Below are 18,066 nucleotides of genomic sequence, written 5' to 3'. Positions count from 1 at the left end.
AGTATCTACATATATTTTATACATTTATATGTTGATGAAAAAAGTAAAATTTATAAAATATTTGAAGAGGTTTATTCTGAGCCATTTATGAGTGACCATGGCCTGTGACACAGCCTGAGGAGTTCCTGAGAACATGTGCCCAAGGTGGTTGGGTTACAGCTTGGTTTCATACATTTTAGGGAGCCAGAAGTTGCTGACAAAGACATAAATCAATACATGTAAGGTATACATTGGTTCAGCTCAGAAAGGCGGGACATCTCGAAGCAAGGGAGCTCACAGGTCATAGGGGGATTCAGATTTTCTGATTGCCAATTGGTTGAAAAAGTTAAGCTCTGCCTAAAGAGTTGAAGTCAGCAGAAAGAAATGCTTGAGTTAAGATAAGGGGGCGTGGAGGTGGCGTTGGGGGAGATGTTTGTGGAAGCAAAGATTCTTGTTATGTAGATGAAGCTTCCAGGCCTCAGAAAGAATAGATGGTAAATGTTTCTTATCGCACCTTAAAAGATGTCAGACTCATTAGTAAAATCCCTCCTGGATCAGAAAAAAACCTGGAAGGGGAAGGGGATTCTCTACAAAATGCAAATCCCCATGACAAGAAATGGCTTTGCAGAGTCATTTCAAAATGTCAAATAAGTATATTTTGGGGTAAAATACTTTGATTTCCTTCAGGGCCTGCTATCTGTGATGTGATGCTGTATCAGAGTCAGGTTGGAGTTGACTATTTTATTGCTACAGAGAATCTTTTGTCAGTCTTACAATCTCTATTGTAATGTTAATGCTGGTCAGTTGTCCCTAAACTCCAGAGGAAGGAGGGTATCACTGGCATGTCTTACCTCACTTCCTGTCAGTTAGGGGGCTTAGAATTTTATTTTTGGTTTACACATGACATACTTTTCTCTTTTTATTTATTTATTTATTTGAGATGGAGTCTTTGTCGCCCAGGCTGGAGTGCAGTGGCGCCATCTCGGCTCACTGCAACCTCCGCCTCCCGAGTTTAAGCGATTCTCCTGCCTCAGCCTCCCAAGTAGCTGAGATCACAGGTGTGTGCCACCACGCCTGGCTAATTTTTTGTATTTTTTAAGTAGAGACGGGGTTTCACCGTGTTAGCCAGGATGGTCTCGATCGCCTGACCTCGTGATCCGCCTGCCTCGGCCTCCCAAAGTGCTGGGATTACAGGCATGAGCCACTGTGCCCAGCCCTATTTATTTTTTTAATTGAGGCTGGAGTGAGGTGGTGCAATCACAGCTCACTGCAGCCTCAACCACCTGGGCTCAAGAGACCTCCCACCTCAGCCTCCCTAGTAACTGGGACTACAGGTGCGTGCCACCATGCCCAGTTAATTTTTTTTTTTTTTTTTGCAGAGATGGGGTTTCCCCATGTTACCCAGGCTGGTCTCCAACTCCTGAGCTCAAGCAATGCATCCATCTTGGCCTCCCAAAGTTCTGAGATTACAGGCATGTGCCACAGCACCTGGCCCATTAATTTTTCCAGTGCTTCTAAGCTATGTGGTTTGTCTGTGAGTTTTTTCAAATTGTCACAAATCTCCAAAAATTTTCAATATACTTACTGAAAAAAATCATGTGTGAGTGAATCCATGGAGTTCAAATTGTGTTGTTCTTAGCAACTGTATACCATCTTGGCTTGGTAAAGGAAAAGGAGTTTGGGGCTTCTGGGTGAGTGGTAGATGGGCCGGCAAGTTATGGGAAAGTGACCAGGAAAATATGGAACAAAGTGGTTTAGTAAGGTTTGTTATGTGGATTTAAACTGTCTTCTCCATTAGTAGAGTTGTACCTTTACAGATAGAAAAGGTTTGTTATGTAGATTTAAACTGATGTCTTCTCCATTAGTAAGAGTTGTACCTTTACAGATGTGAATTTATTTACAAAAGGAAAACTTGTATCCTGTTTTACAGCATTCCCTAGTCTGATAATTTTCAATTGTTAGCTCAAAATAATCCACATGCTAAAGATAGTTTGAGGTGGCATATACTAGTACCCTTCAAGGGTGAGCAATTAATTCTGCATAGGAGGAGCCAGAAGGTTTCCCCTTCCTTGGGAGATAGAAGGATAAGACAGGGCTAGGCCCTACACATAAGCATCTATTCATGATTCAGTGAGCCCTTCAGACGTTTGAGGTTTATTTTATTTTATTATTATTTTTTTGAGTTGGAGTCTCACTCTAACTCCCAGGCTGGAATGCAGTGGCGTGATCTCAGTTCACCGAAACCTCCGCCTCCTGGGTTCAAGTGGCTCTCCTACCTCAGCCTCCCAAGCAAGGGGTTTACAGGCACCTGCCACCAGCCCTGGCTATTATTATTATTATTTGTATTTTTAGTAGAGGCTTTTTAATTTTTATTAGAGACTTCATATTTTTAGTAGAGAGGAGGTTCTTGAATAATGTTCCTTTAAGGCTTCCAACTCACATGTCGTGTTAGAATGGATAGTTAAGTGCCTGCCCTCAGGAGACCTAAATCATGTAGGTTTGAAACATCTGTAAGGGATCCTTTTTTTTTTTTTTTTTTTTTCTGGTTGTATTCAATTCAGTAGCTTCTGTATCTTTCTGAAATAATCTCTACCTTCCTCCTTAATCATTTTGCTCCTCGGTGTAACTCCTTCCTCCACATCTCCCTATCTTAATGCACACCATGCTTATTTTTGTCTTTAGCCTTTTCTGTTATAGAACCAAACTGGGGTCTGCTTACCTGGTGCAATAAAACCAGATACTTACACCAAGGATTGCACCAATAGAAAGAAAGGCATCGGTTGCAGGACACTACGCAGGGAGGACCAGGCAGCTAAACACTCAAGTCCTGGCCTCCCTGATGTCTTGCAGGCAAGGGTATTAGCGGCAGAATGTATCAGAGTTACATGGCATGAAAATATGTTAGCAGCTGCGAATCTGTACAGGTCTGCAGCAACCTCAATTTTTGCCTCCTCAGAAGAAAGAATCTGACTGAGGGGCATAAGGCAGAGTAAGAGACTGAGGCAAATTTTAGAACAGGAGTAAAAGTTTATTAAAAAGCTTTACAGCAGGAACAAAATAAAGTAAAGCCCACTTGGAAGGGGGCCAAGCAGGCAACTTGAGAGATCAAGTGCGTGGTTTTGACCTTGACTTAGGGTTTTATATGTTGGCAGGCTTCCAGGGTCCCTTCTCCCCTGAATCTTCCCTTGGGGTGGGCTGTCTGCATGTACAGTGGCCTGCTAGTGCTTGGGAGGGGCTGCATGCATGGTATGTTTACTGGAGTAGTACGCATGCTCCCTTGAGGCATTCTTCCCTTACCAGGGAGTGTTCCTATAAGGTTATAAACCAGTTAAATGCTGTCATTTCTCCTCTTAGTTCCCATGCATGAGCCCACTTGCCCAACTCCTGAGATCTTAGTTTCAGGTTTTTCTATTTATTGGGAGACTGTTTTTCCCTGGCACAGGCTGTGACCAGTGATTATTTTAGAGAGACAGCTTAACAACCGCCTATCACCTGATGGTTGCCTGACATTCCTGGTGGGGAAGGAGGCCCTTTCCTGCCCTGCTCGTGTCTGACTAACTATTGTAACATGGGTTTTTAAAGGCAGGGGTAAGGCAGTGTGCAGTGGCTCACACCTGTAATCCCAGCACTTTGAGAGGCTGAGGCAGGAAGATCACTTGAACCTAGGAGTTCAAGAACAGCCTGGGCAACAAAGTGAGACCCCAACTCTACAAGAAATAAAAAAATTAGCCAAATATGGTGGCATATGCCTGTACTCCCAGCCACTCAGAAGGCTGAGGTGAGAGGATCCCTTGAATCCAGGAGGTCCAGGCTGCACTGAGCCATGATTATGCCACTGCACTCCAGCCTGGACAACACGGCAATACCCTGTCTCAAAAAACAGGAAACAAAAAAAGGCAGGGGTAAATTTCAGAAAAGCAGAAGCTACAAGGAACATTGGAAATCAGTGCATGGGGGTTCCGCATTTTTTTTTGAGATGGAGTCTTGCTCGGTTGCCCAGGCTGGAGTGCAGTGGTGTGATCTTGGCTCACTGCAAGCTCTGCCTTCCAGGATCATGCCATTCTCCTGCCTCAGCCTCCCGAGTAGCTAGGACTATAGGCACCCACCACCACGCCTGGCTAATTTTTTTTTTTGTATTTTTTGTAGAGATGGGGTTTCACCGTGTTAGCCAGGATGGTCTTGATCTGACCTCGTGATCCGCCCACATTGTCTCCCAAAGGGCTGGGATTACAGCCGTGAGCCACCGTGCCCAGCCTCCACATTGGTTTTGATCTAAAAGGGTGGGATATCTTGAATCAGGGGCTTACAGGTTATAGGTAGATTCAAAGATTTTTCTGGCCAGGTGTGGGTCATGCTTGTAATCCCAGCGCTTTGGGAGGCCAAGGAGAGAGGATCCCTTAAGGCCAAGAGTTTGAGACCAGCCTGGGAAACATAACAAGACTCTGTATCTACACACACAAAATTTTTTTTAATTAGAGGCTGAGGCAGGAGAATTGCTTGAGCCTGGGTGGTTGAGCTGCAGTGAGCTACGATTGCAACTGCATTCTGGCCTAGGTAACAGAGCAAAAGCCTGTCTCAAACAAAAACAAAAAAACCCCCAAATTTGCAATTAGTTAAGGAAGAGAACCTTTGTTTAAAATTTTGGGGTCCAGTAGAAAAATGTTAACTGCCTAGGAGGTGTTACTTTCTCCAAGCTCCTCAGGAAGAAACTTAGAACAAAGAATGATGTTTATAAAGTTCAGTCATTTTCCTGTCCTCTGAGGTCTATGCCAGCAGATTCATTTGGTGGGGTTCCGAGTTTCTGAGAGACAACTCAGAGACATATGTTAAGAGGTTATCTTTAGTTTCTATGAGGAAAGCAAACCTATTCAGAACGCTTAACGTCCTTGGCTATTGTCTTAGGCTGCTATTACCTTCTTGCTTTTCAAGTTGCTACTTATTTCTCAGAGCCAGCTAGGTGCCTGGAATTTTCCTTGAAGAAACTCAGGATTTTGCTTTATTTCCATGCTTGGGAGTCCACAAGCCCCTAAAAAGGGGGTCTTTGCATCATCTCATTTCTACACAGTCAGCAAATACTTCTTATTTTGTTTACTCTTCTGTGGTTCAAACCTCTAAGAGGCTTCCATGATCACTGCCGCTCCAAGCACTCACACACTTTATTCTTTAATTCTGTATTCCTGTATACTCTTATTTGCTCCAATTGTGTAACTGTCATGTATGCTGGAACTATGTGTCTGACCATCCCTATTTTCACTGGACATTGTGGGGGTTGTGACTGAGTAACTTTATATTGGATTTTCTCACAGAGTATCCAATAGATGACTGTCACATGGAAACAATGAATTTAGGATAAGAGATGTTAGTCCTAAGTCCTATGTTAAACCATTTATTCAACAAAGCATATTCTTTTAGACTGCTTTATTTAATTCTCTGTTGCATTTCCCCTAGAGTCAGTCTAGAAACGATTTTACTATACACAAACATTACAGCCTCTGGCTGTAGGGAGATGATAAACAGGAGAAAAGTGTAGACATTTCTAGGTGCCAGTAAGAGAAAGCGGATAGAGGGGGTCATGAAAAAAAGGTCTTACTACAGTGATTTGAAAAGTGGAATTAAGCTTAGCCTTACCTGTAGGGCTGAGATTATGATTATGATTATTTGAGATAGAGTCTCACTGTGTCGCCCTGGCTGGAGTGCAGTGGCATGATCTCGGCTCACTGCAACCTCCGCCTCCCAGGTTCTCCTGCCTTAGCCTCCTAAGTAGCTGGGATTACAGGAGCACGCCACCACGCCCGGCTAGTTTTTTTGTGTGTTTTTAGTAGAGATGGGGTTTCACCATGTTGGTCAGGCTGGTCTCGAACTCCTGACCTCGTGATCCGCCCGCCTTGGCCTCCTAAAGTGCTGGGATTATAGGTGTGAGCCACTGCGCCTGACTGATTAGGATTATTAAATATAAAATGGGGGTTCTACATTAAGATTAGAATATGCTCTAATAACGAGGTCAAGGAGACAATAAGATTAACACAAGGATGGCTAGGATAAAGATTAGGATTATAATAGAATTAATGTTGCTGTTCTGTGCTGATGCCAGGATAAATGTTGAATCAAAATCATTTTATGTTGGAACTAGAAATAAAACTAAGATTTTCCTTTTTCTTATTTTATCGGCGTGTACTCAAAAGGGAATTTGGTATTGCTGCCCTTGCCAGGGAAAAGCTGGGAGACAGCATATGTGGGATCGGAACCCCAGAACCTTTTATATATTCTCTTTGGAGAGTAAGATTCATTCATTCATTCATTCATTCACTTACACATTTATAAAACTGGGTGCCAATTTTATGCAAAATTCTGGTCCTTGCCTTCTGAGAGCCTGAAATCTAGTGGGTGAACTAAGCCAGAAACACACACACAATGAACTGTAACACGACTTTTTCCATAAGTTTTATTGTTCTGTTGTTTCTTATGCTTTGAAGTATTTGAAAAACTCTTATTTTAAGGAAGTGAAACCCCTTCGGCTGGGGGATCATTTAGATATAGTTTTAGATTGAAATGATTTCCTCAAAGCTTGTTGAGAAGTTGAAGCTTTTCACCTGGGCCTGGGAGGCATTATTTTTACCAAAAGGCAAGGTTAAGAGCAAGGAGTCTGGAGCCAGTTTTCCTGGGTTCAAATCCTGTCTTGCACATTTGCAAGTGGTAACATAAATTCTGTGTTTTAGTTTTTACCTCTGAAAAAGGATAATAATATTATCTGCTTCATAGTGTTGTTATAAGGATTAAATAAGTCAATATGTGTAAATTGCAGGGGGTTCCTGACTTTGACCATTTTTGACTTTATAATAATGCAAAAGAGATACATTCAGTAGAAACCGTACTTTGAGTACCAATATAACCATTCTGTTTTTCACTTTCAGTACAGTATTCAGTAAATTACATGAGATATTCAAAACTTTATTATAAAATAGACTTTGTATTGAGGATTTTGCTGAACTGTAGGCTAATGTAAGTGTTCTGAGTATGTTTAAGGTAGGCTAGGCTAAGCTATGATGTTTGGTAGGTTAGGTGTATGAAATGCATATTCAACTTACAATATTTTCAGTATATGATAGGTTTTTCGGGAGGTAACATCATCATAAGTCAAGGAGCATCTGTACTTTAAGTGTTACTTGGGTTAACATAACAATTACATAAATGCTTATAGTGTCATAACAATATCTATGTCTTTGAGCCAAGTACAGTTCGGATGACCCTGGAGCAGAAGTCTGGGATGTCACATGCAATACCATATTTGGCCGGTAGATGACACCAAGGTCCACAATGTGCCAGCCTAAACATGAAGATATTTTTGAGTCTTTTTGGCTGCTCCTTTACCTGCGATTTGTGGGCATTGTAAGAGAAGAGATAGGACTGAAGAAGCTAAGTTTCCTTTGTAAGGCTCAAGCCTGAAATACTGGGGTATTTGATTATGGTGTGAAAGCAACAGTGTGTATTTGAGAGTTGCCTGACTGAAAATTATGGGGCCTGGATTTTAGTTCTGATGCTGTGGACACTGTGTGTTCTTGGGTGAGTTTCTGAACTTACCTGGGCTTCAGCTTCCCCTTCTCTTTTGCTGTTATTTGAGGAATACAATAGAATGAGAATACAAAGCAGACATATAGTGAAGTGGGAAAAACATGAGGGAGAAGCAAAGAAGATATGGTAGGAATTAGAATTGGAGGTGAAGGAATAGTGGGGATATGGCAAGGGAGGGGAATTAAAAATGGAAGTGATGAAGGTAGGAACATGACTATGGAGGCGAAGACTTAAAGTAGAAAAAAAATAAAATATACTTGATGCCTATAATTTTTCGCATAAAGATACCTCCCTTTACTACATTTCAGACGCTGTCTCTTGTACACATACATGCACACACACAGACATGTGACTTTCATCCATTCCCACAATGTAATGGGTGTGAAGAAGGCAGAGGGGCAGGGAACTCAAACTTTCTGATAAAAGCACATAGAATCTCCTGTCTTTTAAAGCACATTAAGCAGCTCTCCCTCAGCTTTGTGTGAGCCCCATTTCCTTCTCCAGCAATCTCCTGAATGCCCTGGTTACCTCCTTGTTCCTCAGGGTGTATATGAGAGGGTTAAGTGAAGGAGTGCCCACTGCATAGAAGAGACCAAAGAACTTGCCCCTCTCTTGGGCATAGGGATTTTTGGGCTGGAGGTAGACAGCAATGACTGAGCTGTAGAAGAGGGTGACCACAGTGAGATGGGAGGAGCAGGTCCCAAAAGCTTTCCTCCGCCCTTTCGCAGAGTTAATCCTCAGCACTGCCCGGGTAATGGCTCCGTAAGAGACAAGGATGAGGCTGAGAGGCACAACCAAGATGAAGACACTGGCAACAGCCATCTGGATCTCATTGTAGGAGGTGTCCCCACAGGAGAGTCGAATTAAAGCTGGGACCTCACAGACAAAATCATCCACCTGCCGATGGGGGCAGAAGGGCAGGCGCAGGGTGGATGGTGTCTGGACCACTGACTCCACTAGACCAATGACCCAGGCCACAGATGCCAGCTGCCAGCACAGCCGGGGGTGGATGATGGTGGCATAGTGGAGGGGCTGGCAGACAGCCACGTATCGGTCAAAGGCCATCACTGTCAGGAGGATGCACTCAGTGGTCCCCAGGGACAGGAAGATGAAGAGCTGGACAGAGCAGCCCAGGAAGCTGATGGTCTTCTTTGGACCCCAGAGGTTGACCAGCATTTGGGGAACACAACTCGTGGTGAAACAGAGGTCCAAGAAGGAGAGGTTGGAGAGGAAAAAGTACATTGGAGAGTGGAGCTTGGGGTCCAGCACAGACAGCAGGATGATGAGTGTGTTGCCCACTAGGGTTAGGAGGTAGGAAGTGAAGACAACCACGAAGAGAGTCCTTTCCAGCCCTGGGTGTTCAGAGAAGCCCAGAAGGAGGAAGCCTGGTGCAGAGCTTTGGTTAACCATGGCCTGTTCTTGTTTGTACCTGGAGGGATGAGGCTGTCACCCCAGTGTGATTCAACCTGTCTTATCAAAACTCAGCCTGGGTGTTTGTGAGGTCCCAGTAGGTGAGTGTTTCTCTTCTGTCTCTGCTCGCCCAGCCTCCCTTTCCAAGGCTCATCACCATCCAGCAGCTCCTTCTCGTTCCCTGTTCTTCCTGGTCAAACATTGTCTAGTGAGAGTGAGGAATCCATGAATGTACTGGACAGCGGATGGATACTCACACTGGTGCCTCTGACTTCCTGGGTGAGGGCAAAGGAGGCTGATTAAAATATGCATTAATTCATTAATTCATTCATTCAGGGGAAATTTATTGAGTGCCACTATGTTCTGAATGCTGTTTAGAGTTGTCTCTTATTTATTGGATGATCTCGTAAGGTATATTGAATGAATTTTCTGATAAGTTGTCTCTGTAGGCTCAATTATTGCTCTATTGGTTGAATGAATTTTATAGAACTCTGTACATTCCATTTATTTTGTATTTTTTCATTTGCAAGTAAGCTTATCAGAGACAGTGTTTTATCTATGAGAGAGATTTTGTTTTGTTTTAAGATATCCCTACTTATAGAGAGATCAGGTTGGTTGCCCTGGCCTTTTTAGCAACCTAAGTTTCTGAACCAACTGACTTGCAGGGAGGGGTGGAAATTGGTCCACATGCTTCGTCCTTGCCATGAGTAGCTTACAAGTAGGAGGCAAGAGTGGCCACAAGCATGTTAAAATCACCAGGGTTCACAGGAACATTATCAGAAAGACTCCAAGAATCACTCTCCCTAAATCCTGTAGTCTTTCAGACACCACCAAAAAGAGAGTCCAAAATTTAAAGGCCAGTAACACCAATGTACGGGGTGAATGAGAGTAAAGGTTCTGTAGGATGACTGACCAATTTGGTTGGGTATATCAGGGAAAGCTTCCTAGAGGAGGTGACTGGACTTTTTCCTTAAAATAGAGATGTATTGGGGCATAGAAGGTCAGCTGAGGGCTGGGGGTGGGAGACTGAAGCCACTCTGGCAGGTCAGAGACAAGGACTCAGGGTCTTACAGGACCTTAGGAAGCCATGAGGGGAGCAGATGAGACGGTGGGCCACCCCACAAACATGCCATGGAGCTCAGAGGATGGCAGGAGTGTCTTCCTCTTACAGGGTCCCCATCTTGTATTAAGCTCTATCACATCTCCCTTTTTTCCAGGACTCTCTGCCGTTGTCTCTGTCTTCTTCCTCTTTCTCCCATTATTCTTTTCTCGCTTAAAATATATTTTTAATTTTCAAATATTGTTACGTATTTAAACAACTAGGTTAAGGAACTGAGCAAATGTTTCAAGTATCTTAGAAGCTTCTGTGTGCCCCTCCCTGCTCTCTCAATTTTCTCAATTTGTCACCCCTCAAGATGTCACCACCATTCTAATTTTTTTTTTTTTTTTTAGACAGAGTCACGTTTTATAGCCCAGGCTGGAGTGCAATGGCACAATCTCTGCTCACTGCATCCTCCACCTCCTGGGCTCAAGCTATTCTCCTGCCTCAGCCTCCCAAGTAGCAGGGATTACAGGCACTCAAGACGATGCCTAGCTAATTTTTGTATTTTTAGTAGAGATGGGGTTTCGCCATTTGGCCAGGCTGGTCTCAGACTCCTGACCTCAGGTGATCTGCCTGCCTCGGCCTCCCAAAGTGCTGGGATTACAGGCATGAGTCACCGTGCCCAGCCTCTAAATTTTTAATTATGCCTTCGCTTTCATTTTTTGAGATGTATTTAACATACCATAAAATTTGCCCTTTTGAAGTGTGTAATTTAGTGGTTTAAAGTATATTCACAAGTTGTGCAACCAACACCATTTACTTCCAGAATATTTCATTACTCCCAAAAGAAACCTCATGCTCATTGGCTGCCGCCCCCTCCTTTGTTTTCTTTGTAATATAAAATTCTTTGCATGTAACCTTAAACAATAGCCAATTGTTTCTTATTCATCCATCATGTGTCATCCTAATTAATTTTCTACATTTCTAACTTTGTCATTATCTTGGCATTTCATTCCTTTCCTTTCTCTGCTATATCGCTGAATCTCTTTAGATTACACCTTTCTTAGTGACTCTTTGTTTCCCTTTCCCTCTTTGTTCTCTGTCTTTTCCACTCTCATTATTTTTCTCCTACTCCTTTTCCTTCTGAAATATTCATGCATTGGTCTACGCATTTATTCCTTTCTTGAGCCCCAAAGTGCCAGCATTGTGTTAGGAGCTGGGGAAGGAGTTGGGAGGTCCTTTGAAAGGGGTTTATGATAGTCTAGTGACCATGAGCTACCCTTGCTGTTAGTAGCTACCATCAAAGCATGGTGATAACTCCCTGAACATCTGATTCTCACAGTGACCCTACAAAGAGATAAAGTTATCTCAATTTTACCAAAAAGTGAACAGTCACAGACGGGACAAGAGACTTGTAGAAGGTTACCTAGTCAATAAGTGCTAGGACTAGGATTTTAGAGTACGTTTAACTCCAAATCTGGTGCTCCAGTGTTGAGGATAGGTGGAAACTGATATCTCACAGCCAAAGAGCAAAGGTTCTGCTTACCTTCAATCAAATAAAAATCTCTTCTGCTACCAGCAATTCCCCATGACAGAGCTCTTAATTGGTGCCCAGCCTCCACTTGTACATCAGGAAGAAACAAAAAAATAAAAAGGAATGGGCATCCTTGAATGGGCAACTGCATCTCTGGTCACAATAGGGATTGCTAATGCTGACCATCTGGCACTTTTCTAAGCACACATGTGTGTGATGAGCTGGAGCTGGCTCAGATTATCTCTTGATTAGTAAATTTTTAGGAATTTTGTGAGACAGTTATTAAACCATCAGTGGCTTCAGACAGCCATGGCAGGAATATTTACACTATGAACATTGGCAAACACTACAAATTAGGGCTCTCCCCATCTGCCACCAACCAAGATGTTTATTAAACATTTACTCTACACTGCTGATTATCCTTCACAACTCTACATATTATTCTCTTCCTTCCAATATGAAGAAGTTGAAACAAAGAAATATAAATAACTTTCCCAAGGCAGTATAGTTAGTAAGCACCAGAGCTGATGTTTGAACCCAAATCTGCTAACTGTAGAGGGTGTGCACCAACCAAAGCCCACCAAATCTCTGCAGGGAGGATGAAGCCAAGGTCACAACTTTGCCATTGAGTTCTTTGCCATTGAGTTCTTTGCCAACAATTTTCCCCCTCAGTCTAGGCAGAGGTGTGCCTCTGTTTTAGTGGCATTGGAGGTAGAAATGTTGACATGGTATGGTGGTAGAGAGAGGGATCCCACGGAGGGAAAGAGCTCATTAATTCTGCTGAGACTCTAGGGTCCATAGCCCACAGACAATTCATTAGCCACAAATTATGGTAAAGGGGGCAGGGGAATATCTATAGGAAATATGCCAACAATAGTCATCACTGTGGTAGGTAAAAGAGGTCACTCATTGCTTCTTTCTGTCAACAGGAAGAAAAAGGACAGTGTCTCTACTCCCACCTCCAGTGAGTCCCGGGCATCCTGATAGTCCTCTCAGGCTTATGATTCATCTATTCAGGACCTCAGTTTTTAAGGTTCTCAGCTTCCTCCTTTTCTATTTAGTTATTCTGAGATGGAGCACACTGTAGTAACAGAGAATCATAAAGCTCTGGGTTTGGAGAGTACTTAGAACATTTAGCCAACCTTCATATAACTGAATCGTTATGCTTCTCTTCCATTAGAAAGGGAGCCTATGAGATCAGCTAATAAATGGCATGTACTAGGTCCGTGGATCTACCCAGTAGTCATTTCTGCAGTCTCTAAATCTGTAACTGGAATGCACATGCTTGGCTGTTGGCAGAATCCCCACATAGTTCTTTAGTCTGTGGAGTACGAGCTACAGATTGAAGTGGAAGCCCTGAATCTACACCTCTTACCACAAAGACAGTGAATCAAGAACAATATCACAATTCAAGGGAAATGGCTGATTGAGGCCACCTTTAAAGGATGCGGGGGTTTGTTTCTATCATATTTCACATTTAATTCACCAGTCTGGTCACTACAAATATCAGATGCAACTTGAAAGATGACCAGACTAGCACAAACTCAACCAAGAAATAGCTGTAATTTCAGCTGTTGTGCCTGATTAGCACGGTTTCAGGTCCATGTTATATGGCTATTAATCTGGTGAATAATGTGTTCTTTTCTTTTCTTTTTGAGATGGAATCTCACTGTTGCCCAGGCTGGAGTGCAATGGCACGATCTTGGCTCACTGCAACCTCCCCCTCCCGGGTTCGAGCGATTCTCCTGCCTCAGCCTCCTGAGTAGCTGGGACTACAGGCGAACGCCACCATGCCTGGCTAATTTTTGTATTTTTAGTAGAGACAGGGTTTCACCATATTGATCAGACTGGTCTTTAACTCCTGACCTCGTGATCTGCCTGCCTCAGCCTCCCAAAATGCTGGGATTACAGACGTGAGCCACCGTGCCTGGCTGAATGTGTTCTTTTCAAATACTATCAGGAAGAAAGACCAAAGGCAGTTTGAATTTACAGGTATGGATATAAGTGTACATTTACATTTACATTTTTGCTTCAGTACCATGTTAAAACTCTCCCGTCATAATAGGGTCCAATGGGACATGGATGTGCTGCAAGTCCAGGCAAAAAAGCCTTGATTTACATCATTTGCTGATTTCTGCAGTGTAAATATTCTCACCATGGCCAATTTTAAACTGTCAATGTGAGATTACTGAAAATGCAGAGTTGTAGAGAAATGTACGGTAACACACCATTACACAGAATAATTTATAATACGAGGGTTTTTGTTTTTTGTTTTTGAGGAATAAACAAACAGTCTTTATTAGGCTCAGACCAGAAGTCCATGGGTCTTGAGGAGACCTGTGTGTATTTGTCAGTTTTCTTTTTCATGTTCTTTTCCACCTATTTCTGTAGCCTCATAAGCTGTTTCTTCTTCTGGTAGTGGATCTTGGCCTTCTCCTTCCTCTTCTTCAGGGTGGCTGTCACTGCCTGGTACTTCCAGCTAACTTCATGAGCTCGGTGTCCAGGAGGACAAATTTTCTTGTAGGCTTCAGACACACAAGCTTGAGGGCAGCAGGAACCACCAAAGCTTTTTCTTGTCATGGGGCGGTGGAATGCCGTCAGACACCTTGAGGTGGTTGAGGGCGGCCTGGCCTTGGTGAGTCTTGTGGGGCAGTGGGCCTTGCACCATCCACCAGAAGATGCGGCTAGGGCCGAGAAATGGCAGGGCCTCGAGAAGGTGTTCATCCGCTTGCGGAGAAAGCCCAGGTACTTCAACTTGTTTCTGTAGAACTTGCCAGAAATGTTGATGCTCTCGCATTGTACGACCACCAGCTTCTGGCCTAGAGGGAGGGAAAGGGTTGGGAAGTGCTGAGGGTGCCATCTGAAGGCTCTCCCTCTACCTGTGACTGCACACAGACAGTGATGGGCACAGCAGAGTTCATGTTTAAATTAAAAGATAGCCTAATGGAAAATCACTTCCGAACCAGGAGGACCGCACCCCAGGAATGGGAGTGGCTGGCAGGTCTCAGAGCAGTGCATGGGGTTGGTCTCATGGCCATGAGACTCAAACGAAAGATGGTCATTGTTGCTCATCACCAATCCAGAATATTTTTATTATACAGACAACATTATTTAGTATCTTTATTATATAGACATAACAGATATAAATAACCAGAAGAGTATAGAAAATATGGTAAGATAGTTAAATACCTAGAAAATGAAGAGCTTAGGGATTTGTTACCTATGCCTTAAAATAACTTATTTTAAAATAATAGTCATGTTTAACAACTGGTTTGCACAATTTCTGAAAATTTAACAGTTGGCTCCATGAGGCAGTATGAGCTAGCTGCATGCAGCACACCACTGGACGTGGACCTTCTGGACATTCCACAAAACATGACATCGTTCCACTGTATCAACAATATCTTATTAACCAAACAGAATGAGCCATGAGGGCAAGCATATTGGCAGCACTGGTAAGACAAATGCACTCCAGAGAGTGGGAAATACACCCTGTGAAGATTCAGCATCCTCCACATCTTTGAAGTTTTTAGACTTTGTGCCAGGACATCCCTCTAAAGTAAGAACACATTATTGCATTTCACACTTAACACCAGTAATGCAGAATTGGAAAGAGATGCACAGTAACACACTATTACACAGAAGAATTTATAATACAGAGGTGTTTTTTGGAATAAACAGTCTTTATTAGGCTCAGACCAGGAGTCCATAGGTCTTGAGGAGAACTGTGTGTATTTGTCAGTTTTCTTCTCCACGTTCTTTTCTGCCTGTTTCTGTAGCCTCATAGGCTGTTTCTTCTTCCAGCAGTGAATCTTGGTCTTCTTCTTCCTCTTCTCCAGGGTAGAGAATGCTTGGTTGTCCTATTTAGGATCTAGAGGAAACATATTCCACACTCATGGGAATACCACATGGAACAGTTTACTAGCGACTGACTGAAGCCCAGAGCAGACCTGGGGTCCGCAGCTGTCTAAGCTGTCATATCAGCCGTGTGGTAGTGCTTTGGTCATGTGACTCAATAGACTCTGGGGCACTAAAGGTATCAGTGGTGGGAAAAGATACAGTGTGGCATTTTGGGCAAGTCTTGAAAGGAAAATCACAACATAGATCCCTGGGGTTCTTCATGAAATCTATGCTGTCTGCTGCAGGAAAGTAAACCCCATTAGGAAACAAGTCCTAGCCTGCTCTTGGGCCTTACTAGAGACAGAGCTCCTGATCATGAGACATCAAATGGCTATTAGGCTACAACTGTCCATCATGAGCTGGGTCCTGTCAAATCAATCAAGTGATGAGGTCTGGTGGTTGCAACATCATCAGTTGTAAGAGAGAAGTCGTATATTCTGCATCAGTCGTGGGCAGAACTGGAGGGTAAATGCAAGGTGCTGAAGTGGGGGGCCCAGATTCCCATGTCCTCCACGCTGTGGCCTTGGTACTTCCCAACTTGCTCATACCAGTGGCTCATGGGAGTGTTCTAGTTATTTATTGCTGCATAACAAAGTCTCCCCAAATTTAATGGCTTAAATGAACACAAACCTTATTGTATCTCACATGTTGTGGGCCAAGAATTTGGAACGAAATTGGCTGGGTTTCCTTATATTCCATGTTGCATCAGCTGGGATCCCTTGGAAGTATTCAGCTGGCAGATGGACTGCTCTAGAGGGTCCGAGACAGCTTCACTCACATGCCTGGCTCCTTGGTGGGTTCACTGTAAGTTTGGGCTCATTTTTTCTGTCTTCATGCTATCTCAGGGTCTTTCTACATGGTCTGCCCAGCATGATAGACTTTTTACTTGGAAATTCAGGACTCCAGGATAGCAAGGAGGAACAGCCAGTTCTCTTACAGGCTGGCCCCAGAGCTGGCATGGTGTCACTTCTGCCATGCTGTTTTTGTCAAAACAGTCATAGACTAGCACAGATTCAAGGGGAGGGGAAATAGATAGCCCTCCTCATGGGATGATTGTCCGATAGTTTGCAGCCATCTTTAATCTGTTAAGGCAGGAGGGGTACTTTATGATTGGCTAATGGAGGAAAAGTAAGATGACCTTGGTTCATGGATGTATCTGCTCAACACATTGGTGTGAGCTGAAAATGGACTGCTGCTGCATTATAGCCGCACTCAAGAGTAGTTCTGGAAGACAGTAGAAATTGTAAATCTTCCCAATGGGCAAAGCTTTGAGTAGTCCACCTGATTATCTATTTTGTGTAGAAAGAATAATGGCCTAATGGAAGAATATTTGTGAATACATGGACAGTGGCAAATGGCTTGGTTGGTTGGTCAAGTGCTTGGAAGGAGGAGGTTTAGAAGATGAAGAACAATGAAATTTGAGGAAGAGGCGCTTGGATGGATTTATGAAAATGGGAAATCTTTTTATTTATGAAATTGGGAAAATTGTGAATATCTTTGTGTTACATGCTAATGCCCACTAGAAAGCATCCACAATAGAAGAGGCTCTAAACCTCTTCTAAACCAAGTAAACAGTGACTATAGGCCAGTTCACACTAAGCAGCCTTCTCCACAGGCCACCCTAGTGCTGGTAAAAATGGACTTATGAAGGCAGTAACTATGGTGGCAGGATGCAGGTCTGTATGTGTTCAACAGCATGGCTTTCACTCACCAACACTGATCTAACTCCTGCAGCTACTGAACGTCCAGCCTGCCAGAAACATGCAAATGCTGCCCTTGATATGGCACTATATTCTGGGCATGAGTTTGCAGGTCCAGGATTCAAATTGGATGCTGCGCAATGCGAAAGGGCTCTGTGTATTTGTAGAAAACCCCCAAACTGACCATTTTCTCCTACTATATTCTCAACATTCAACACTTCTAGTCACCAAAACATGTTGGTTTTTATTTTATTTTATTTTGTTTTGTTTTATTATTTTTTGAGATGGAAGTCTTGCTCTGTTGCCCAGGTTGGAGTGCAGTAGCGCGATCTCGGCTCACTGCAAGCTCTGCCTCCTGGGTTCATGCCATTCTCCTGCCTCAGCCTCCCGAGTAGCTGGGACTACAGGCGTCTGCCACCATGCCTGGCTGATTTTTTGTATTTTTAGTAGAGACGGGGTTTCACCTTGTTAGCCAGGATGGTCTTGATCTCCTGACCTTGTGATCCGCCCGCCTCAGCCTCCCAAAGTGCTGGGATTACAGGGCTGAGCCACCGCGCCCGGCCAACATGTTGGTTTTTCTTCCAGACTGACCAATACATTCTTCAGTGGACACCAACTTGGTGTCCTATAATTCAATTCAATTCACTTCTGACATTATTCACCTGGAGATACAGTGAGATCCCACAGGTTAAAGGATCCCATAAGACTGCTCCCCACTTCAGATGCCAATCACAAGTCCAAGCTTCTGGAACTTCTGACCTACTGGGAACCCTATTGGGGGTTCCCACAATCCCCTCCTTGGGTTTGATGATTTATTAGAGCAGTTCACAGAATACATGAAAGCTCTTTAGTTCAATTTACCAGTTTATTATAAAGGATATTCCAAAGGATACAAATGAACAACAAAATAGAAGAGATGTACAGGAAAAGGT

At 43.4% G+C, this 18,066-nt stretch overlaps 1 protein-coding gene and 1 non-coding gene across 2 annotated transcripts; both read right to left on the bottom strand.

The window, feature by feature from the left end:
• Window positions 1-6,405: 6,405 nt before the first annotated feature.
• LOC100615382 (olfactory receptor 2H2) lies at window positions 6,406-11,625 on the bottom strand. The gene has a single exon (XM_016955123.3). It carries the CDS (start codon window positions 8,956-8,958, stop codon window positions 8,020-8,022), a length of 939 nt encoding a protein of 312 aa, XP_016810612.3. The 5' UTR covers window positions 8,959-11,625; the 3' UTR covers window positions 6,406-8,019.
• Window positions 11,626-14,532: 2,907 nt separating this feature from the next.
• On the bottom strand, window positions 14,533-14,616 carry LOC112209646 (small nucleolar RNA Z195/SNORD33/SNORD32 family). The gene has a single exon (XR_002944469.1). It is a non-coding gene; the product is annotated as a small nucleolar RNA Z195/SNORD33/SNORD32 family (small nucleolar RNA).
• Window positions 14,617-18,066: the final 3,450 nt, after the last annotated feature.

The sequence above is a fragment of the Pan troglodytes genome, chromosome 5, assembly GCF_028858775.2.
Source record: "Pan troglodytes isolate AG18354 chromosome 5, NHGRI_mPanTro3-v2.0_pri, whole genome shotgun sequence".
Classification (NCBI taxonomy): Eukaryota; Metazoa; Chordata; class Mammalia; order Primates; family Hominidae; genus Pan; species Pan troglodytes.
Note: the sequence above shows the minus strand (reverse complement) of the source record. Positions and strands in the feature narration are given on the sequence as shown.